This window comes from Botrytis deweyae, assembly GCF_014898535.1.
Source record: "Botrytis deweyae strain B1 chromosome Unknown BDEW_020, whole genome shotgun sequence".
Lineage (NCBI taxonomy): Eukaryota > Fungi > Ascomycota > Leotiomycetes > Helotiales > Sclerotiniaceae > Botrytis > Botrytis deweyae.
Genome location: NW_024066227.1, coordinates 589389 through 611580, shown reverse-complemented (window position 1 = coordinate 611580; position 22192 = coordinate 589389). Strand labels below are relative to the sequence as shown.

Genomic DNA, 22192 nt, shown 5'->3' with positions numbered 1-22192 from the left:
TATTTTTAAGAAACTTGGACCCAGTGATTGGTGAATTTCCCTTTAATGATTTTGCCGCCAGTGAGCAAATAGAGGAAATAACTTTTTCGCGGCCCAACTCAGAACCCGACACAAAATCCTTTTAATTTTTCAAAGTTCAGCAAACATTAAAAAACGTAATAAACATGTCTAGTCACTGTCATGATGAGCATGACCACGGTCACGGCGGGCATTCTCACGAAGGTCACGATCATTCTGATGATATCACCCCCGCACTTCAATACTCACTCTACCAACACATCAAATTTGACGACATAACCACACTGAATGAAGCCACTCCTGGTTCTGGAAAATCCATTGTGAAGAAAACATGGGATGAACGAATGAATGAGCAACCAGAGCTCGAGAGCGATGCTGATGAACAACTGTTGATACATATCCCGTTTGTTTACCCCGCCATTTTACCCCTCCAAATCACCTTCCATCACGATCGTAGCTAACATATACATCCCAATACAATAGGTTTACCGGCCAAGTGAAACTCCACTCGATTCTGATCCGCACGTCAAACTCTGAATCCGCACCTAAGACCCTTAAAGTGTTTATCAATCGCGACGATATTGATTTCAGCACCGCGTCAGAGCTACGGCCCACGCAGGAATTCGAACTAAGTCAAACATCTGAGATACAGGACATAGGGGTCAAGAGGGCCTTGTTCGGAAAAATACAAAATCTGACGCTGTTTGTGGAGGATAATCACGGAGAGGACATAAGTCGTATTTGTTACATGGGCTTCAAGGGCGATTGGATGCAATTGGGGAAGGCGCCTACGAATATTATATATGAGGCTGCGGCAAATCCAAACGATCATAAGGTCAAGGGCACAAGTTTGAATCAGATGGGTAGCAATATTGGTCAGTGAAGGATGTCACGATAGTGTTCTGGCTGGGTGAGAGTGCGCGTCTTGGTAGAAGGTTCGGTACGTGGTAAAACCAGAAAGTGGAAGAAGAGTAGCTGAAGACAACGGGACCAGAAAAACTCCACGGACACAGATATTAGAGGTCAGAGAATGGGGTCACAAAAAGTGCTTTTGACAATTGAAGATGCGAACATCATTTTTCATGAGTTGTATTTCTAGGAGATCCATGGTATCTCTTTTATCATATCGTTTCAGAAGCCCAATGATACCCAATACAGCAAGTTACATGAAATCATCTAAGAAATCTTCACCTCTATCTTGATTATTCGCCTCTTCATCATCATCCTGAACGAATAAATCATCATAGGCATGATCCTTTTGCCACTTTTTATCCTTATACTCCTGAGCCTGTCTCGCTTCTTGTTTTCTCTATCCCCAGATTAGCATGTTTGAATGTCAGAATGCACACTACGTACCCGTTCCAATAAAGCAGCTTGATCCTTCTTTCTCGCAGCCTTCATTTTTTCTTCCTTCTCCATTGCCAAATCTGGGAACTTTTCAACCTTGGTCTTGTTCAACCGATTGACAATTGGGTTCTCCCTGGCGGGAACCAAAATTCTTTTAACCTAACACCGCCAATCTCAACATCACATCATAAATTGAGATATGAATTTTAAAAAGGACCGAATGAAGTACTCACAGTCTTCTGATTCTTGAAACTAACTTGTCCCACCGCCATACTTCCATCTTTCTTCAAATTGGACCATGGTGTGTAGATGATTGTAATATTATCCTTCTTATTTCCTAACCCAAAACCATCAACTCACATGTACTCATAACACTCTCCTTCTCCCTACTCAAACTCTCAGTACCACCTACCTTCAATAGAATTTGCTTTGGTCAGTTGAGCACAATCCATCAGTAATTCCTCCGGAATAGTCTCCCACGAGTCTCCCTCATTCATTCGAAGATAAATATGCGCACTCGACAACTTGTCTACGTGAAACCATACATCTTCTTCTAATCCATGCTTGATGAGATCTTCATCTGTGGGTTGCGTCAACATGTGTTTTGGACTCTCAGTTAAATGGAATTTATTTCTTACTTTCGAATTTATCTTTTCCAGCATAGATGTAAGCCGATGGCGAAACAGTGTTAGAGGTGTAATAATACACCATTTTGTTATATTGTAAATCTTTCCATAAAGTTGTGCTATTAAACTAGGGACTAGGTAATTAATGTCAAGGTTGAAGTTATCGGTGTTTGAATTCTGATATTGACCGCACTCCCGACTCGTTTCGGTCTCCGTATAAAGATTTTCTCCCCTCCCCATCCATAACCAAATCTCCAAATAAGCTCCCACCCCAATCCAAACAACATGGCACCCAAACTCCCCACCAGCTGGGCGCAAATTCCGCCCTCCTTTCTCCTCCCCGAATCTCTCCTCCCTCTCATAACCAAACGTGGTGTAAAATATGGCTGGACAACCGCCCCTCCTCGCTCCCACCCCGAACGCTTTAACCAGCAATCTGCTGGATTGCCCATCCTCTCCGCCTCCTCCACCGCTGCTCTCGCCCGCAAAGACTTTACTCTCCCATTACGTACGGGTGCCCTTGGTATCAAAAAAGGCATGACCGCCCTCTACGACCCCGAAACCGGCGTTCGCACACCCTGCACCGTTGTGCAACTCGATCGCGTGCAAGTCGTTGCTCACAAAACCCGAGAAAAGAACGGCTATTATGCGGTACAAGTTGGTGCTGGCTGGAAACACCCTAGCAATGTTACGAGGCCCGAATTGGGACATTATGAAAAGAGTCAGGTTGCGCCTAAGAGGCATATGGCCGAGTTTCGTGTGAAGAATGAGAGTGGATTACTAGATGTTGGAAGGAGCATTGGAGCAGAATGGTTCATAGAGGGACAGTTTGTGGATGCGAGGGCGAATAGTAGGGGAATGGGATTTGCAGGAGGAATGAAAAAATGGGGATGGAGTGGTCAACCGGCTAGTCACGGTAACTCTAAGAATCACAGGACGATGGGTAGTGCAGGTGCAAGTCAGGGAAGTGGTTCGAGAGTTCACCCAGGAAAGAGGATGGCGGGGCGAATGGGAAACCATCAGGTTACGATTCAGAACGTTAAGGTGTTGAAGGTGGATGCTGAGAAGGGTTTGGTCCTTTTGAATGGATGTATTGCGGGCCCAGATGGATGTGTGGTGAAGATTCAAGATGCCATCAAGAAGCCATGGCCAAAGGTAGCATCGATACCCGCTTTGTTGGAAGAAGTTAAGGAACCAGCGAAAACAGCTGCTACTGCGGCATGAGTTGAATGTTTTTACATTGTAATATTTGTATGAATACATGGCATATACAGGCGTTTCAGACCTGAACCTATAACGCCAACCCAATACCCTTTTCCCTGCAACTGTTAAGTCTATCCTCATCGTCTTGACACATCCAGATTTGCTTATACATGCGCTCGGTGCATGACTAATAGCCATCTTCATAAGTGACTGGAGCCAACCAAAGTTCTTTCCCCTCAATTTACGAGATCCCTATACTCTCTCAAATCTCTTTCATCTCTCAATTTCACTCAAACCACAGCCCAACCTCTATCCTGACAAAGTGGGCGCATAACTTCCTCTGCCTGGTTCCGCTGACCTCTCCTCCACATCCTCAATTCCCTTGAACGGATCCGCACCATCCAAAAGATCAATCTTAACCTTTTCCTCCCCCTCCCCGCCCTCCAAACTCCACTCAGTCGTCTCAAACATGCCCTGTCTTGTGGCTCTATGACTCGTAAACTTCATTGTTCCACTCCTCTTCGTTCCCTTAACCTCAAACTGAATATCAATCCTGCCATGCAATTGATTCATTTCTCCCCAGATCCACGGCATCTTATGCGCAAAATAAATCTCGTCGCCGAGGAACTCACGCGCTTTGGGTGATGTGCGCAGGGCGTAGAGAGTGGATGATACAACGGAAGACGAGGACTTTTGGTAGTTGAAAATGGCGAGAGTACTGGAGATTAGGACGGCGAGGAATATGGGGATAGATCTGACCCATTTCATGCCATTTTCAGGAATGTCTGAGATTTTCTGTCAGTATTCTTCTTAGTCGTTACTCTGTTCATGCAAAGGTACCAGGTAATTCTCGATCCCCTCTCCTCTCCATCAATGGACCATCTCCAACTTTTGGCGCTGCAACTAGCGTTCTCCTTTGGACAAGATTTCTCGCATTGTTTATGTTGCTTACTCTCAACCTAGGCAAAACCCTCGAGCTTCGTAGTAATCGTGGTAACATTTTGTGTATGGTGTATGGCATTGACGTTGTTCACAATTGCTCGCAAATGGAGGGGAGCTTTGAATTAATCGTGCGATTCGAACTGACCCGCTAAAAAGTTTAGTGTGGCGCAAATGCGAGGCTGACAGCTAAGCATGTGCAAGGCTCCAGCTCCAGCTTCATCTTTTATCTCGACAGTTTGTTTGATATTCGATCAAGATCTTCTACAACAAATTTGCATTTAAACTTACTGCAAAAATGGAGCAAACTACTTCTCGTCTACGCAAGACATTTCGATATCCGACAGATAACGACTCCGATGACTCGTTACCCGAAGCTCTTGACGAAGAAGGTATGCTTGACCCCGCGATTCGTCTCTTAACATATTAAAATTAACCCTCTCTCTTTCTAGAACAAGACAACCTAATTCAACATCTTGCGACGCTTCATACAAAATACAATACCATCTACACGCGATTTCTTCTCTGTCTCCCTCTAATAAGCATTATCCCCTACCTCCTTACCCTCTTCACTCCAACTACCTCTCTCCTCAGCATCCTCTCCATTACCTCGCTCCTATCTACCGCTTTCCTCATTTACTCTTTGCCTCCCGAGAAAACTTCGATTTCTTTCCTCGATAACATCAACCAGCCATCTAAAGATTCCCCTCGGTCGAAGATAGGAGTGCTGGGAGCAAATAGCGTCGACGATGGACCACTCCAAACCTACCTCCCGATCCTCAATCTCGTCCTCAGTCTTATACTGGGGATTCTTGGGACAATTATCAAGTCTAAGCACCAATCTAAATCCAGAATCTCCGAAGCAGAAACCAACATATGGTGGACTGGGTTCGAATGGTTACCCCTGGGGATATACGCCGTGGTACTCCTAGCGAAAACCGTAATGGGGAGTGTAAACCCTGAAGAAGAGCTGGGGAGTTTGAGATATGGATACAAGGGAGCTTGAAGAGTGTTGCAAATCTCCGATTTTGTTCTCAATATTCAATGTTCTATCCTTTTTTCTCTTCAAATTTTGATACTGTTGTTCTCTCCTGCCTACCAGAATTTCGGTTGAGATGTCAAGCTGTACAGCGATAACAATCTCCTCAAAATACCAAGCGAATCCTTCAAAGATTGTCGATTTCAGTATCAAGAATTGAATGCCTCCCATCATCCATCAACTCATTCCACCCAATATCTCTAACCATCTCATTTCTTCTACAAAATGGCGAGCTCACGAACATGTAAACTACAAGCTCAGGGCCCAAAGTTCAATGGATCAGAGGGAAGCGCATAATGAAGCTACAAACGTACCTCTCTAACAACACACGTACCCATTTTTCATGCAACATTGCATATCAGAAGAACGCTGCGAATAAAGCGCTCTACTGCCTTTCACTTGCAGAGCTGAGCTGCTTGCTGCTAGCGAGAAGGAAAGGAGAAGTTCGGGTAACTCCTAGTTTTTGGAAGCGAACAGCGAGTTATTTGCTTGGTATACGGATTCTGGTGGCTTTCTCGAAGGATTCTCGGCTAGAAGTGTTATAGTGAGGGAAGTTTGGGAGGGAAGGGCGCGTGAATGGGATTGTACAGATTGGGTCTAGATGAATCGAGGGTTAACAGGGGATTTTTAGGCGAGATGAAAAGTCCGGATGAGAAGATGAATGAGGGAAAGATAATAAATACAGTTAGGGTTGTGGATTATGAGAGAATGAGAGAATGATTATCCACAAACATCGTATATAGCTAGAATTTGTAGCCATAACTATTCTTCTATATATCCATCCACAAGCATATACGAAATCGAGTGCTGCCACGAAGTACTATGACTCAATATTCCAGTTTTTTTTCCTTCTTTCGATTTTTGCAATTCAATTCTTCCCATCAAAGCTAACTTACTCCCGCTCATAACCCCCAGTGACCCCATCATAAGCTACGTTACCCAGCCACCTACATATCAATACTTTCATTAAATCTCAACACGCCGTTTGCTTTCAGGACCCCATCAACCCCATCCGGTAAACGTGGGAACGGATCACTAAATAATCTCTTTTCATCGACTGGTTCTGCGGATTTATCAATCACCAAAACAAGTCCTTGCGATTTTATGGCTTCTATCAATGCTGGTATCATATCCTAATTTTGTGTTAATTAATGATTCTTCCCGTGAATAAAAGCAAAGAAACACGAGATGGGATTTTGTAGGTGAGGCGGATTTCTCCAGGAGACAAGACATACCAAAAGTCTGGAACAGCAGATCAAGCCCATGAAATTATTGTTCTTTGCAACTCTAACCGATTCTTTGATAGAAGTAGTTCTCCTTCCACTAATTTCTACTCCTAGTTGCTGACCCGGTTCCCCTTCGAGACCCAGATCGTTGCATAAGAAAACCGGGTAATTAGGTTGTTTCCAATTTAGAGTTGTGCAGATAGTATGGTTGTATGAGCTAAAAACAATCGATCTCATTGCATCTGGGGATTGTTCTCGGAGAGTTCTTGCGTGGTCAAAAACCACTCTGAGAATGGCATCACCAAAAGCATTGATGTTTACCGTCGGGCTAAGCTGCATGACTTTCTCTTCTTCCAAGGTTGGATATAGGATTTGTAAGTTAGCATGCATACCTTTTGGGAGTAGAGAAAGCGCATCTTCCAGTGATACAGTCGATGCTGCAAGTATATCATGGATTTCGGTAATGTTCGCTAAAGGCATTCCAGGTAAAGCAGATAAATCCCTAGTTGATTTTCTTTGGGCTGATCCTGCACTTAAAAATTGCGTATAGGTCAGGCGGCAGACTGGAAATTCGATGTCATTATAGGTGATGTTCCAGCGTGGCCAAAGAACTGGGACTCCATCACAAGTATGTTGAACGAAAAGTTGTATATAATCTCCAGATAAACTAGATCCGGTGATGAAAGCACTTGGCCTGGAATCGAATTGGCTCGTAGCTTTCCAGTACGTTTCAAAATCGGTGATTTCCAGTGGCTTTCCTTGAAATGGTTTGATTACTTGGAAATTAAAAGTAATTTGTCCAATAGCCCTTAAACGTGGATCAAATAGTGGCAAGCAACAACGGCCGGAACTGCTTTCTAGTGCTCGAAATGTGCTCGGTAATGCGACTGTCTTTGCAATGACTTTAGCACCGTATGTGGGGAAAACATCGAAATCGATGGCGAAAGAATCTAAATTATCAATTTGAAATGAAACAAGTCGGGTATCTTCCTGGAATGGGAGTAAAATGTTTTTGGGTATCAAGTCCGAAAGTTTGGAGGAAATAGTAAGACGCGCTGCAGGATATTTGCTGCCATGGAAAAAGATCATCGGTTGCTCTCCATTCTCTTCCGCAAAGCTGATCTGTATGAAGGTTTTCGTGTCGAGGAAATTATGGCCGTATCGTCGCAATGGAATAATAGGAGGTGGCAATTCCAAGTCAGGGATACCATCAGCATCAATGCTCATTGGCATAGGGGCACTGCTTCCCATTGTGGATCCAATAATTGGGACTGCGATGGCCTTCCCACCGGTAGGTGGCTGCGGAATCAAGGATAAGAGCCTCATACATTCGAGATATCCTTCCCATGCCGCATAATACATGGCGGAAAGATCCTTTTCGTCACGAACATGAGTCTCGACTCCGACATCCAGTAAAGTTTGCATACAGGGTACATTTCCTTCACTGGCTGCGTGAAAGAGTGGCGTCCATGAGTAAAGTTTGTCGATTTGATTGAGATCGGCACCATAGCTCTTCAATAAAAGAAGTAATTGCGGTGTCTGACCAGATCGTGCAACAAGATGCTGGGGATATAGACCTTCAGCATCTGGAAGAATTTTGGCGCCGTGTTTAAGCAGAAGCTCGACGATTGCGATGGAGCCATTTTCGCAAGCCAGGTTTAAAGGCACATGATCTGCCTCGGATACCGGATCAATTCTGGCAGACCGTGCAAGTAACCTCTGAGCACATTCAATATGGCCATGAATGATTGCATGTATAAGAGGCGTGAAATTGTCGTGATCTATTAGATCAATGGTAGAATGATCCGCTGTAGTAGTAAGGTCATCAGCATTCGAAAATGAGGCATTTCAGGGACTAACATACCATTCAGCAACTCCTCCATCATATCAAGCCGACCATGCATACACGCATAATGCAATGGTACCCGCCCGTATACGTCAGTTCGGCTAATAGTCACTCCCTTAGAAAGTCCAACGGTCAACACAAAACAGTTTCCGTAAATCGTAGCTTGATGGAGGCAGTTGCGCTCATTTATATCATCTTCAGACTGTACATCAACCAAGCCAGTATCCAAAAGCAATTGTAATGATTGCTGGGGGCCTTCATTAATCGCTGCGAGGAATGTTCGAGTAATTCTTTCCATCAGTGCCAGATCCCTAGTACCGTTGGGGCCTGCTGCGGAATTCATACGTTGAAGAAGATCTTTCAAAGAATCAAGATTTCCGGAAATGACAGCTTCCAATAATAAGGTATCCGCATCACCTTCATCAGTGCCTAATAAATGTTGACTGCTAACAATATGTTCTTGACTTCTTACAAAGTTAACATTATCGCCTTCGGACCAAGCTCCAAGCTCTTGTAAGCTTGTAGTGGCCTGATCAGATAATTCGCTGATAGCAGTTGCATCGAAAAATGGTTGTACTTCAACAGCTCTTGAAAGATAGAGCTCCTTCGTTTTTGATTTGGAAGTTTTGTCCCATTTTTTCAAGATCTTAGAAAATGCCATGCCATTGATCTCGACGAATTGTTGCAGCTTATTCAAATCATTGCCAAACTGCTGGAAGCCTTCTTCCAAAGTGGTGAATTTGGCAGATCTTCTTGAAGCATTTTGACTGCGGGATTGAAGAACCTTCTTCTTGTCCAGTAAAGTCTTCAGCCGAATTTTAAGCTGTTCTCAATAAGCAAATGGTTCTTTGACCCATTTTCGATGAATGACATACCTCAGCTTCCTTCTGGAGGTAAAAGGCATTGACTTTCTCTAGTTCTCGCTCCTGTTGGATATTCAGTACAGCTTGTAATTGCAGAAAGGAGGTCAACATACCAGTTGAAAGAAGAAAGTAGCCTTATTTGCTTGCAGCGCGGCCTGGGAATCAAGGACCGGGGCCGAACGGTGAAGCTCATTTTGCGCAAGAATTATGGGAGTAGCAGAGAGCTTCTTGATGAGCTATTGTGGTGTTAGTCAATGGTAAGAACTCTTTCATCAAACTACCGCAAGTGCCAGAAGCTCGAAGCTTATTACTGGTTGCGCTTCACATTAAGAATTGATTGAGACGAACCTTCTTCAAGGCCTTATAATTGACGAAACTAGCTGCATACTCAGGCACTTCGAGCTGCCTCTTTTGGATTTGCTTCCCAAACTTCCTATGCAGGGAAAGTTCAGTGGTTATGTCTTCAGAAGAGGGTGAAACGGCTTGAATCTGGGGTGAGACGTACATGATAGACTGCTTGCAGTCTTAAAGCCCTAAAGCAACGAAAACAGAACTGACTGGTAGATGAAGTAAGGTCTTTCCAGATCAAGGCTTGCAGGTGGCGGGAGGTCGATCAGATCACATGCAAATCATGACTATATCTAATGCGAAATGCTACATTCATAAGCCAACAAGAAATGACGTTGAGTATGCGTGGTGTTTGTAAGGTAGTAGATATGGAGATGATCAAACCCAAATGTTTCGGTATGTGATACACGTGGACCTGCACGATGGCTCTGGTAATCACCGTACCGTAGTGTTGCTTGCTACCCTGATATGAAAGTAGAAGTTGGCTGGATGAGGAGGGGGAAAGATCCTAGTGGGTGGTGAAGAAACAACGTAAGTCGTACAAGAAAGTCTTCAAGTGTTGTGGTGTGAGTCTGCAAAGTTAATACCATGAAAACAATCCGCGAGATTAAGTAAGTAGTCCGTACATGGAATCGAAAATTGATGCAGGTTGGAGATGTCCAGTATTTAACGTTCAACTTGTTTTTTTCTCGGATTTCCCTTTAGAGCTCTCGAACGGAGAAGGGTTTGGCCAGAAAAGGACTAGTGAGGGGCAATAGTAACCAACACCCACAGTACTCGTAAATGTCTAAGGATGCTTTTTCTTTTCACCTGGTAGATCGTAGTAGCTGAGTCCCTGGGTGGTTATTAGTGTTGACACTTCTATGATCTTGGAATTGGATGTCGATCATGTTACTTTATCTCAACTATCAATGATTTATTCGTAGTACGGGATCAATTTATAACGAAAGGGCTTTTTGATCGGGAAGAGAAGGTTGGCACTTTCTAACCAAGTTGATTCACTGATTGACTTGTTGTCGCTGCTTATCATCGCCTGCTTCTGAGACTCCAGAGAACGGGGAAGCTACAGGAAAGTATCGGCAGGTACCGATCGATAGGTTTTCATTTCATGCAACGTTCGTACTCTCTACCTTTCACAGCCATTCGTGAGCTATTCCTAGCAAATCATTACCCCACGTGCTAAAACGCAAGGCTCAAGAATGCTGAGCCGTTGTTGAAAGGTGGGGTGGGGTGAGGGGACGTCGACACTCAAATGTTGAATTGAATGATGAGACAAGTTTAACAAGTCATGATTTATTTTAAATAGAATGTCACTGGGATATGTCGACCATCGTCATCACCAAATCTCGAATCAACATAGCAGGTGGGCACTTCTTAGGTAATAGTGTAGAGACAGCATGTGTCAAAATTTGTAATTATTATTGAATTGGCCTGTCTAGATATTGTTGTCAAATCCCTTGACCAAGTGACAGTGGCCGTTGTAAAATACTCTTAAGCACCAAAGTACAAGTAGCAGAGCTTGTGAAGTTAGACCTCAATGCAATACTCGAGCGGCATAATCTCGCGTACATTGACTTTGGTGAGAGACATGGTAGATGCTATTTCAAGTTTGCAATAAAATCAATTTGGATATCATGGAAAGTACGAACAGGATTATCCAACCTCCCTCTGAGAAAGTTCCGAAATTAGGATAATCGATTCTTCAACACTCAAGGCTTGCTAGCCAGCTCCGCTGCCAATTTATCCTTCGTACCCGATGTTTCGGCTGGTTCAGGTTTCTTTGCAGGCTCAACAATATTTTCGGACATCGCTTCAGCTGCTGCCTTCTTGAGCCTCTCCGCATCATCCATGCGAACTTCTTTGCCACCAACTCGATCTTTAGACTCCTTTTCGTCCTCGCTATCTCCAAGGCTGAATGGATCATGGTCGTTATCAGCGTCACCGATAGGGCTGGGCTCCATTGCATTCAATGGTTGCCATTTGCTCTGTTTGGCTGATGGAGCATTTTCTTTTCCGCTAAGTTTGGGTGATGTGCGATACAGATCATCCTCCACCGTAGCAGTTTGGAATGATACCTTCCGACCTTCAGCTTTTGGAGCACTAGGGGTAGGTTTGAAAAGATCAGGGTTTGCAAGTGGGCGTGTAGATCGGCGGGCTGCAGGGGCAGGTTGATGGTAAGCATTTGAAGGTTGACTTGCGCGAGAAGCATTACCTTCATGTCTACTGCCATCCTCATTGAGCTGAATTCCAGCGAAATCGTCACCGAGAACCTGAGGATCGGCATCATATCGATTATAATCCCCACTCTGTCTGCCTTCCGCGCTTCTCCGGGAGCGATACTGTGTGTGTTGATTGGAATTGTAGCCCTGAGTGGAAGGTCTCTCTTCTGCGTCATCTCCATCAAGCTTCTTCTTCAAATTGGTAATCCAACCATTGACTGTACTCTGTGTCTCAAGGAACCCCTTTCTAAGGTTCTCTTTGATAACTGGGAGATCGTCATCGAAAAAGCTATGTTCCTCCTCCTCACCGTACATTTCATTTGGTTTCAAACCAGTCTGTTTGCGACCTTGAGGAAATGCACCCCTGGAACCGCCTCGAGCTCCATGTGGGCCATATGATGATGATGATCCTTCGTAATGTTCTGCAAGCTGACGTGCATATTGTTCATCTGATTCAAGTTGTGATTTTGGAGTAGAGCCGACTCGTTGCGCCTGGGGACGAGGGGGTTGCGGAGGGGGAACTTCAATCGCTGCATCTGGATCTGACATGCCTATGGATATAAAATATTAGGAATGTAATATAATGCGACAGGAATACACGCTCACCTAGGAGAGCATTGAAAGCAGGCTCAACACGACCTCCACTAGCAATCAAAACTGCCTTGACTACTGCTGCATCAATGCTTGGGAAAGCTTCTTTCAAAGTATGCTCTGCTTGTTGTTGTGGGCTTAAGGGGCGCGGTGGCTTTTGCGGGGGTAGCTCATCTGCGGTCTTGTTGTTCGATGCTGGTACATCACCGCCAGTAGTACCTTCTGGTGCATCATCGTCGTCCATGTCGAATGGCGCTACGGTAGTTGGAGATTCTGGAGGAGGGCTTCTACTCTGAAAAAAGGAAGTGAGTTAGGGATTAATTATTTCATAATCTATGTCGGAATAACGCATAAAGTTGTGGAATCAAAGAATGTATCATGAATTAGCTTACAGGGCTCTCTGATTTTTTTGTTGGTGTAGACATTTTGTGGTGTACCGAAGACACCTTTGTCAAATAGCTATCGAAAAGGAGAAGTTCAGGTGTAGCGTGCGTATATGAAATATGGAAATGTGTTCAAGATCTTGGGAATGGTGTCAATCAGGGATGATAGATAGATAAATGGTTTCTTGCTTAATCAGATTCTGGAAGCTGCCCAGGTGTCGTCACCCCACTTGCAATTGTGGCACATTTCTCCGCTTTGTGGCTGAGTATAGACATGTGATTCCCTTCAAGTTTGTCCAATCAGCATGAGGTATTCTTTAAGCCGGTACCTAGTAGGTATTGGAACATCAATATTGACTGTATCATCAGCCTGGGCGTCAATCACATTCAATGAACACCATCACGAAAAGGTACTAGAAAAGATATTCATTAACTCGCGATATCAGTGATTTCTAAAGACAATACTAAACACTCTGCAGATATTTTACATTTTCGTCATCTTTTCATTTAATCTCTCTTTTTATACCTACCCAAGGACCTAAATCAACCAAGACATCATAAAGTTTGTTAGAAAGACTTGAGAAGGTTATCCACCCAGTACCGAACGGCATACATGGTTTTGTATCTCTGGGTCCCTCCGATGAAAGTGTTGAACAGAGAACCAAAGAAAGAAAGTACGCAATGAAGCAACAATCTCGAGGGAATCAAAGGAACCACCTCTTCCACTCACATTGCTGTCCGCAGGGCTACCTAGTATCTTTCTTTCAACCAAAATCTCATCACAAAATCGGTGTACTTGATTGCCGTTTTCAGTACAATTCAGGACCTCAAAGACGCCTCCGACGATGTTAATATTGTGATTTCTTGAACTACGGTATCGATTATGTGACATGGACGAAGATTTCGGATGCTGAAGACGATTGATGTGTATTCCAGTGAACCTCATGAGACTAGAGTTTTTGACCGACATACCATTGTCTGAAGCCAAATAAGACATTTAAGCAACGCCCATGAGAAAATCGTCCATGTTTGCTTCATTGCACGTTACTGGTCGAATTGTTCCAATACTGTGACTTAGACAGACATCAACTGATGGGGCATGCTAGGTAACCATCAATGATAAATGCAAATAATGTTGTATGCGACGAAGCAAAATTTGTCTATAAATGCTGTCCAACTTGAGTTGATCTGATGTGTACCTCTGTGAGATGATGGATTTTTGAAATTTCATCCTACTTGTCAAAAGCGATAAATATTAAAATAAGAGTACAACAGATCGATGATTTATTAATGTCAAAACTATTTGACACATCTATAAATCTCCAGACCATCAACGCAACGATTTTTGAGCGGAACATCCACAAAAGGATTGATCAAAGGATCAAGCAGTGCTATGCTACCCTTTGTCATTTCTTTCCTGCTGGTCAATGCTATCATACCTTTTTTGGTTAATTCCCAAGTTCTCTGCTTTGAATAATTCATGGTTTCAGGTGTGCGCGGCAATGCTTATAATTCGAAGACCAGAGTATCATCTAAATCTCGAATTTTAATGTGGCGGATAGAGAGGGATGCATCGGATTATGATGCTAATGATCCGATAAAAAATTGAATGATCAGCCACCTGTTCAATATCCAGCGCCCAGAAGAAGAAGAAGAAGAAAAAGAAGAAAGGGGTCACCCTCGCAATCTCTTCGCCCAATAGCTCAAGATAAATGGGTGTGATGATACGCACATCAAATTGCTGTTTCCGGGGATTGTAAGATGTTGCAAGCCTCGTCTATTGTTGGTGAAAAAGAATGAGTTGGTTTTGATATTTGGCGCCACTCTGTCTGTGCAGATACTTATTAGTATTCATCCTCATGTGGTGGATAAAATTCTTTCTTGATACTTCTTGGGGGTTACAAATTTGGTAAACATTGTCGGAAAGAATGATCGAGATGTAGTTAGTGTCTGGTAAAGAGAGGGGGGAGGGCGGACACATCGTGGAGATAGTTGACTATCGAGACTATCGAGACTATCCGGAGCAAAGGGAAATTTGTAACGATGTGAAAGTTAAAGGTCAATATATATATACCTAGTAGTAATGAATAGGAATAAAACCAGTTGATCACTCTGTTCTTACTTCCATTAGATTGGCGGCCACTTCTTTTAGACTCTTGTCCTCTAGTTGCCAGCGATGTCTTTCTCATGACGTGAGATTCCGTTGATTAGGGGATGCGACGAGAGCGGATGGAATGATTGGAAAACCGACCGGCTCAAAATATGTATATATATATATATGTGTGTGTATGTGTGTGTGTATATATACACTTAGATATACCTACCTGCCAAAAGTTTGATCGTTATATCCATATCGGCGTTACCTTTCCTGCTTTCCAAGCGTTCAATGTTCGATGGTCAGGCCCGGGATTGCGGAAGGAAGGAATAATAAGGAGATTGAGTGAGAGGAAAGGCTTACCTACCTAGTGGTACCTTACTGAAACTGGAAATGGATGATAACGATGAAATAATACATACTACTTACGGCCTCTACCCAAGTATTCGTGGATGGATTCATGATTCATTCACGATGCAAATAGCAGATGAATGAATGCCGGCCGTATAAAAGGCGACGGTTCAAAAGAAAGATATAATTTTGGATGAATGATAAAGAGAGAAAAAGAAGAGAAGAGAAAAGAAATAAATCCAATATCATTAATCATAAATCATAAATGTAAAAGAAAATCACATCAGAGAGGAACCAGCCCAGCATCCGCCCCAAACACAAAGGAAGCCAGAAAAGCCGACTTCGCGTATAATCTTCTTCAACTTGAACTAATAATAATCTGGGTGAAAGAGCACCAACATTCTCAGCCTGCCTTCACTCAACGCGTATAGTAGAGGAAAAAAAACGAGACAAGTCCATTTGCTCTTAAATTTTAATCATGATTTTCCATACCCCCATAACCTTTCCTTCCAACTTATCATTACTTCGTTTTTCAATTCAACCAAAAAGAAATTATTCACACTCAACACCTTAAATTATTTTCGAAGTATGTTGAATACCATCACCATTTGACCTCCCAAATCATAACCCATCACCCATATCCATACTGCACGATTGATTCGAGCACTCAATACGTCCTTCCTCGACACATACAATACCTCACCACCCTATTTATTGCGACCGTCAATTCCCAGTCTTCAAACTTTCACGTCTCACAACTTCCACGACTCCTCCATCATGGCTTCAGCAAGCAAACCTACGCCGACTACCTCTGCTCCACGACGAAAGTCGTCGGGCCTGAAAGAGAAGAGTTCCATGATCATTACTCTCAAATTATCTCCTGCAAAGTTAAGGGGTGTTGGTCAACCTTTGATCAAAGAAGACTCTCCATCAAAGGATTCCACATCAACAATTCCAACTACTACGCCTGTCGCAAAGAGTCAAAATGGTGACGCTCCGGTCGAGTCGGACCCAAATACGCCCGTACCAAATGGTACTGATACACCAGTTTCATCATCGATGCCCCCTCCAACGGAAGCAATTAAGAAGAAGGCTGGCGTCAAGAGAAGTTCTACTGCCGCCTTGGGATCAGACACAACTCCTAGGGCTAGAGGCAAGCCAGGTCCAAAGAAGAAGGCAAGATTGTAAGTACATTGCACCTTTTCACTGTCGTCGAGCTTCAAAGCTATATCTCTTGCCGGGCGGGTCAATGCTCTAGGGAACACCGGGCTCCGCAGTTATCTTCTTTTACATGTGCTAACTCTATCTTAGGGATGATGGCACACTTGCTCCTAACGGAAGTACTCCAAGGGCGTCCAATGGAAACAGTTCCCGGCTTGGGCCCAAGGCCAACCAAGGCGCAATCAATGCTGGCTTACGTGCCCTCGATCGTTCTGGTAAACCTTGTCGCAAATGGGAGAAGCGCTCCTTCATTATCAAAACATTTACGGGCATCCCTATCGAGATTCCTAGGTGGAGAGCCCCTCCTAAAGTGACAGTTAATCCCAGTACTGAAGGTTCGTCAACTGGTGACAGTAGCAAGGAGAACAAGGAAAACAGCCAGATTGAAAGTGAGAAGAGCACTAGCGCCATGGATGTTGATGCTACCAACCTCGTCAGCTCTCCCCCAGCCATGGCTCCAGCTCCAGCCTCTACGTCTACCTCCACTTCTGCACCTGCTGTTGCGCCTACATCAACTCAAGATCAAACTCAATCTCCTGCGGTTATCACTGCTTCCGCCTAATACCTTCCGCCTATTTTAGTCTTTTATTCCGTGTATTAGAACTCGGATCCTACCCGATCAACCTCTTCTTTCTCGTTAATGGGCAATCTTGTCAAGGAATCGGATTACAAAACAACCCTGCTTTGTCACCAACGCAAGACATGTATAAAAATTTCTTTGGTTTCAATTTACTGGGCTTTGGGAAAATTTACGGGGCGTTGTTGATGGAATGAACTTGGATGGAGTGGAAATAAATTCCGCCAAAGCAATGGTGTTTCTGGCGTTTCCTCAAAGCAGGGGAGTGTTAATGTAGCATGTCGCGGCCTTTGGGTTCACGCATTATTGCTTAAACAATTATAGATTATGATTACTTTCTTGCTTTCACAGCCCGACCGGGCATACAAAGGCCAGTTCACGTGTTTCCTTACCATGATCTCCAGTCCCATGATGGCAAGCTATTCGCAGACGGATCAGTGAATTCGTCAGTAGCTTTCACATTTACAAATGTAGCTTCGACTGGCTGTTCATATATGTCATCGCTTCACGGCAAGTCTCATTTCTTACGAGGGACCCAGATATCCATGTTATTCTTGGATATTTACGTCTATCAGGGGATATTTACATGGTAATGATATTTTTGTTTGAGCTTGTATTTAAATTGACATAATTTATAATGTGATTATTTGAGTTCAGATGGGCATTCATTGATTTTCGTCTGATCGATCTGTGGTGTTCTTCTCCAAGATTCGACCTCGATTGGGTGATGGATGTATATACTAAGTAGAATTATATGGCTGGGAACTACCTAGTATGCTCATTCAAACGGGTTTGAATCTCAATGCATTATGGTCTTGTGTCTCCGGGATGATTTCTATCATCATATCAAGTAGGGATTTCAGAAAGTATATTGAACACTTTGAGAGGATATCGGCTTATATATGTATATGGGTAGCTGGATTGATTAATTACCTACCTACCTACCTACTTGATGATTATACCGCTCATATCCTCCCATCATAATAAAAAATGTTACTCGAAATATGGTGAATTTGTTCATAAGCAGCAAATGATAGAAATCAGTGGAGTCCGTGAATCGTGATAAATGTTCCTCCTCATGATGATTTCCATCACCACCCCTCCCCCCCGGTCATCGGGGGTCGAACCATAACGGGATTAGCTCACGTATGATGGAATCCGCAAATGGCAACATTCGAGGAACCTACCTACACAGCTACCGTACATTGATGTGTTAAAGATTCGATAACAACTTATCATTCGTACAAACCACAAACTGAAGCTTTACAAGAAATTGAACATTCAGAAATATGATTCTAATGTGAATTCTGAACTCAACCACATTAACACTTAATGAGATTTCGCTAGTCATGAAACAATCCAACTACTACTGGTACATCACACTTCATCTCCACCTTGGTTCAATCCGCCATTCACTACTGAATTGAGAGCTGCAGATAGGTAATAAACTTAACTTCTGCGCCTTACAACCTCAAGCTCAAGGAACAAAACAACACAAAACAACCTCCATACACAACCAAACCTCTCGACTTCTAAATACTCACAAGCGACAACGAGTCTCTTCTCTCAATCTAACTACTGTCTACATACAGTCGAAATGACAAACTCATATCCTTCGGGCTCACCGGGGGTTCCAGACTCCGGCATGCCTACTGGAGCTCCCGGTTTCATGCCTCGAAGATCTTCATATGCCTCTGTTGTATCTGGCATAGCTGCCGGTAACTCTCAACAATATGGACAACCTTCAAGACCCGGCCATTTCGCAAATCTTCTAAATTCGAACACACACATGTTAAATCAACAACATGATTCCACTTACTACGATCCAAATTATAATGGGCGATACGGATATGGGGCATTCTCCGGGTTTGATGAGGAAAATGGTAATGGCGGGGTCAATCAAGGACGATCAGGATCATGGGGTAGAGGAGGACAACTTCCAAGCTTCTCAAGCGCTTTTGGTTCACTCGCAAATGAGTTTTCTTCACTCCCCAATGGGCATGGGTACGGGGGACTTGGTGGGAATGCGGACCATTTCTTTGTGCCCTCATATCTGAGGGGATCGAAATATGTGCAAAAGTTAGAGGAAGCGCACAAGGCAAAGGTCCTGGCGCATAGAGATGGGTCAGCCCCGTCATCACAACCAAATTCTCTTTCAACTAGTGCTAGCAGTGTCAATCTACATGCAAAGATGGTCCCTTCGCATCGAGGTAGACCTTATGACCTCGTCGAAAAAACTCCCCTCATCGAAGATGAAACCTTATCCCCATTGCCAAGCAAATGGAGTACAACAGACAAATTTGGAGCATTGGAAGTCGCAAATGATGGCTTTGAGGTGAAACTGACGGGCCCAAAATCCATGAACGATCGAGATAATGAGGCTTCCGCCATCAGATCCGATCACCCCATGCCTCCCCAGTGTGGAATTTATTACTTCGAGGTAACAATTTTGTCGCGGAAGCGAGAAGAGTATGATTTCCAATTGATTTGCATGGTTGAAGCCTCACTAACGCTCACCCTAGTAGCTCTATTGGTATTGGATTTTCCACCAAAAAAATACCATTATCAAGATTACCGGGATGGGAACCTGACTCTTGGGCATATCATGGTGACGATGGTCATGGGTATGCTGGTGCGAGTGTTGGAAAAGCTTACGGCCCATCATTTTCTACAGAAGATGTAATAGGTTGCGGAGTCAACTTTTCAACTGGTACCGCCTTCTTCACAAAGAATGGAGATCATTTAGGTCAGTATTTGTAAACTTCCTCTCATGCTACAACTCGATTCTATTCCATTGTTTCTGTTCCGTTTTCTTAGAACACCTGTTAATATCATCATTCAAGGTATCGCATTCCGAGATGTAACTGGAAGGGGCGAGCTTTTCCCATCTGTTGGCATGAAGAAACCCGGCGAGCATGTTAGAGTAAATTTTGGGCAAAGTCCGTTCGTCTACAACATAGATGAAATGATCTTGGTCGGTGAAACTATCTCCTTAATGTCTTTATGTCTTTAGCTTCAAGCATTTTAAGAACCCTTGTTTGCTATGCATCGTTTATCTCGGATCAGTCGCGCGCCGAACGATTGGACAGCTCACAGTCAGAAATTGTGATCTAACACTTTTACAGCACGAAGAATGTCGAATTAAGAATGAGATCGCTTCCACCAGGTACTTCATTTCGACCTTATAGCTTGTTGGGGATGCTAAACCATCTCTTAGTACTACAAAACTTCAACCGCCATTGAATGAAACGGAATTGATTCAATCTTTGGTATGACTTACTCTCAAGACGTTCGACCATCTAATGACTGATTCCAAATAGGTTCTACAATTTCTAACACATGATGGCTATGTCGAAACGGCAAGAGAATTCGCGAATGAAGTTCACTCTGAAAAGAAGGCATTGAACATGGATCCTAACGTTACCATACCAGGATTCGATATCAAAGATGATCAAGATGCTAGCCATAGGCAACGTGAGTATTACCGACTAATGCCAGATATCAATACTAATTTTACACAGGCATACGCACAGCAATATTAGAAGGGGATGTTGAGCAGGCCCTCAAATATACTAACGCATATTATCCTCAAGTTCTGAAAGACAACGAACATGTTTATTTTCGATTAAGATGTCGCAAGTTCATCGAAATGGTTCGACAGATGGCAGAAATGCATAACTCCAATTCTACCAACGCATCGAAGAAGAATTCGGCGCATAACGGGGATTGGTATGATGATATTCTAAATCATGATATGGAACTGGATGATCATCAACCCCAGGCCAACAATTGGGATAGAATGGAAACGGATGGCGCTGATAATTTTGAAATCGATTATCAGAATTTGCTATCAGACACATTGTCATATGGACAGGTCCTTCAAGCAGAATTCAAGGATGATCCAAGAAGAGAGGTTAGCAAAGCTTTGGAAGATGCTTTCTCGTTAATTGCATACAAAGATCCTATCAATGAGAAAACCGTCTCTCATCTCTTGGATCCGAGTGGAAGAGTTGCTGTAGCAGAGGAATTGAACTCTGCTATTCTTCGTAAGTCGTCTCTCACTCACTTCCATTTCAGCTTGAAGAATCGCTAGTGCTCGCTTTCTTGTTTGTGTGCTTAATTGCTAACACGGACTAATAAAGTCTCCCTCGGCAAATCATCCTCAGCGGCCCTTGAACGTGTCTACCAACAAACAACGGTACTTCTAGAAGACCTTAGAGAATCGGGAGGAACGGGAGCTTTTGTTAATATTGATAATTATACGAGACCGAGGAGGAATGATGGCGCAAGTAGAAATCATAGTCAGGGTTAATGGGGAAATGCTTGTACAAAATTCCTGAAGTTTCCGGGAAAGGATGCGAGCAGAGTATTCTCGGATTGGTTAGGGATAAGGGAAAGGATTGGAGATTGAAGATCGGAGTGAGCAATGAAGTTCGGAGTGGGTAAATGAATGATTAATGATTTGCAATATCGAATGGTATAATATATTTAATAAAGTTATACCCGGCTGCAAAGCGAAGATATATCTATTCGAATATATGAGTGTGTAACTGGTGTGATTACGATTTTCTTATAATATCTTTTCTGAGGGTTTTGATTCACTGTATGATCTCTAATGGAGAGGATATTATGTTACTTGATATGTTGGTGGCATGTAATCAAGAGAGGAGGTGAGGGCTTGCTTGTAGGGAGGATAGGGGACGTATTGATGTATAGGTACATAATCTCACAAGTGAATACTAGATAGCTAGCTATCTCAAACCAAGAAGCAGGTTTTGCGCGTAAATATATTTGGTATTATTATCTGGGATGATGGTATATAATATATATAGTACCTATATATATAGTATATATGTGTGTGCGTGTGATCCCGATTCCCATCTGATTTCTCCCAAAATACCACTTCTCCTCTCCTCGTCTCTCGTCTCTCGTCTCCTCTCCTTTTATCTAATAACAATAAATAGTAGGTAACGTGAGTAACCAGCCAAATGGATATTTAATTCGAGGTGGAAAAATATTTGGATTGGGATTGGATTGGTTTGGATTAAGTAAGTAATCAATCAATTAATCAATTAATCAATCAATCGATGCTATAATAATAGTAATAGTAATAATAGTAATAATAGTAATAAATTGAAAGCAAAAGGAAAAGGAAGGGGAAGGAAAGAAAAAGGAAACGCCAAAAAAGCACCATTTGTGGTCCTGGTATGCTAAATGCTATATCCTAGATTCCGGATGCCAAAAACGCCGCCGCCGCCGTCGCCGCCTGTCTTGAACTCGTGGTTTCGTTATTTTGAGGA

General features: G+C 43.2%; 9 protein-coding genes across 9 annotated transcripts; 5 read left to right on the top strand and 4 right to left on the bottom strand.

The window, feature by feature from the left end:
- Positions 1-164: 164 nt before the first annotated feature.
- EAE98_008115 (uncharacterized protein) lies at positions 165-901 on the top strand (the record flags this gene model as incomplete). The annotated part of the gene is made up of 2 exons (XM_038955738.1): positions 165-421; positions 502-901. The coding sequence occupies 2 exons, from the start codon at positions 165-167 to the stop codon at positions 899-901; spliced, it is 657 nt and encodes a 218-aa protein (XP_038808032.1).
- Positions 902-1117: 216 nt separating this feature from the next.
- Positions 1118-2076, bottom strand: EAE98_008114 (uncharacterized protein; the record flags this gene model as incomplete). Its single annotated transcript, XM_038955737.1, has 5 exons — positions 1118-1327; positions 1375-1524; positions 1599-1702; positions 1778-1945; positions 2004-2076. The coding sequence occupies 5 exons, from the start codon at positions 2074-2076 to the stop codon at positions 1181-1183; spliced, it is 642 nt and encodes a 213-aa protein (XP_038808031.1). The 3' UTR covers positions 1118-1180.
- Positions 2077-2276: 200 nt separating this feature from the next.
- Positions 2277-3215, top strand: EAE98_008113 (uncharacterized protein; the record flags this gene model as incomplete). Its single annotated transcript, XM_038955736.1, has 1 exon — positions 2277-3215. The coding sequence occupies one exon, from the start codon at positions 2277-2279 to the stop codon at positions 3213-3215; it is 939 nt and encodes a 312-aa protein (XP_038808030.1).
- A 49-nt stretch (positions 3216-3264) lies between these two features.
- Positions 3265-4235, bottom strand: EAE98_008112 (uncharacterized protein). The gene is made up of 2 exons (XM_038955735.1): positions 4035-4235; positions 3265-3979 (listed from the first exon to the last, which is right to left on the bottom strand). Exons 1-2 carry the CDS (start codon positions 4213-4215, stop codon positions 3504-3506), a joined length of 657 nt encoding a protein of 218 aa, XP_038808029.1. The 5' UTR covers positions 4216-4235; the 3' UTR covers positions 3265-3503.
- Positions 4236-4431: 196 nt separating this feature from the next.
- EAE98_008111 (uncharacterized protein) lies at positions 4432-5139 on the top strand (the record flags this gene model as incomplete). The annotated part of the gene is made up of 2 exons (XM_038955734.1): positions 4432-4525; positions 4586-5139. The coding sequence occupies 2 exons, from the start codon at positions 4432-4434 to the stop codon at positions 5137-5139; spliced, it is 648 nt and encodes a 215-aa protein (XP_038808028.1).
- Positions 5140-6119: 980 nt separating this feature from the next.
- EAE98_008110 (uncharacterized protein) lies at positions 6120-9614 on the bottom strand (the record flags this gene model as incomplete). Its single annotated transcript, XM_038955733.1, has 6 exons — positions 6120-6305; positions 6408-8206; positions 8263-9067; positions 9120-9170; positions 9221-9343; positions 9456-9614. The coding sequence occupies 6 exons, from the start codon at positions 9612-9614 to the stop codon at positions 6120-6122; spliced, it is 3123 nt and encodes a 1040-aa protein (XP_038808027.1).
- A 1550-nt stretch (positions 9615-11164) lies between these two features.
- EAE98_008109 (uncharacterized protein) lies at positions 11165-12690 on the bottom strand (the record flags this gene model as incomplete). Its single annotated transcript, XM_038955732.1, has 3 exons — positions 11165-12225; positions 12281-12557; positions 12658-12690. The coding sequence occupies 3 exons, from the start codon at positions 12688-12690 to the stop codon at positions 11165-11167; spliced, it is 1371 nt and encodes a 456-aa protein (XP_038808026.1).
- Positions 12691-15871: 3181 nt separating this feature from the next.
- On the top strand, positions 15872-16877 carry EAE98_008108 (uncharacterized protein; the record flags this gene model as incomplete). Its single annotated transcript, XM_038955731.1, has 2 exons — positions 15872-16278; positions 16406-16877. The coding sequence occupies 2 exons, from the start codon at positions 15872-15874 to the stop codon at positions 16875-16877; spliced, it is 879 nt and encodes a 292-aa protein (XP_038808025.1).
- A 1237-nt stretch (positions 16878-18114) lies between these two features.
- On the top strand, positions 18115-21437 carry EAE98_008107 (uncharacterized protein). The gene is made up of 8 exons (XM_038955730.1): positions 18115-19361; positions 19415-19638; positions 19736-19866; positions 20018-20058; positions 20110-20161; positions 20213-20366; positions 20414-20938; positions 21035-21437. Exons 1-8 carry the CDS (start codon positions 18490-18492, stop codon positions 21202-21204), a joined length of 2169 nt encoding a protein of 722 aa, XP_038808024.1. The 5' UTR covers positions 18115-18489; the 3' UTR covers positions 21205-21437.
- Positions 21438-22192: the final 755 nt, after the last annotated feature.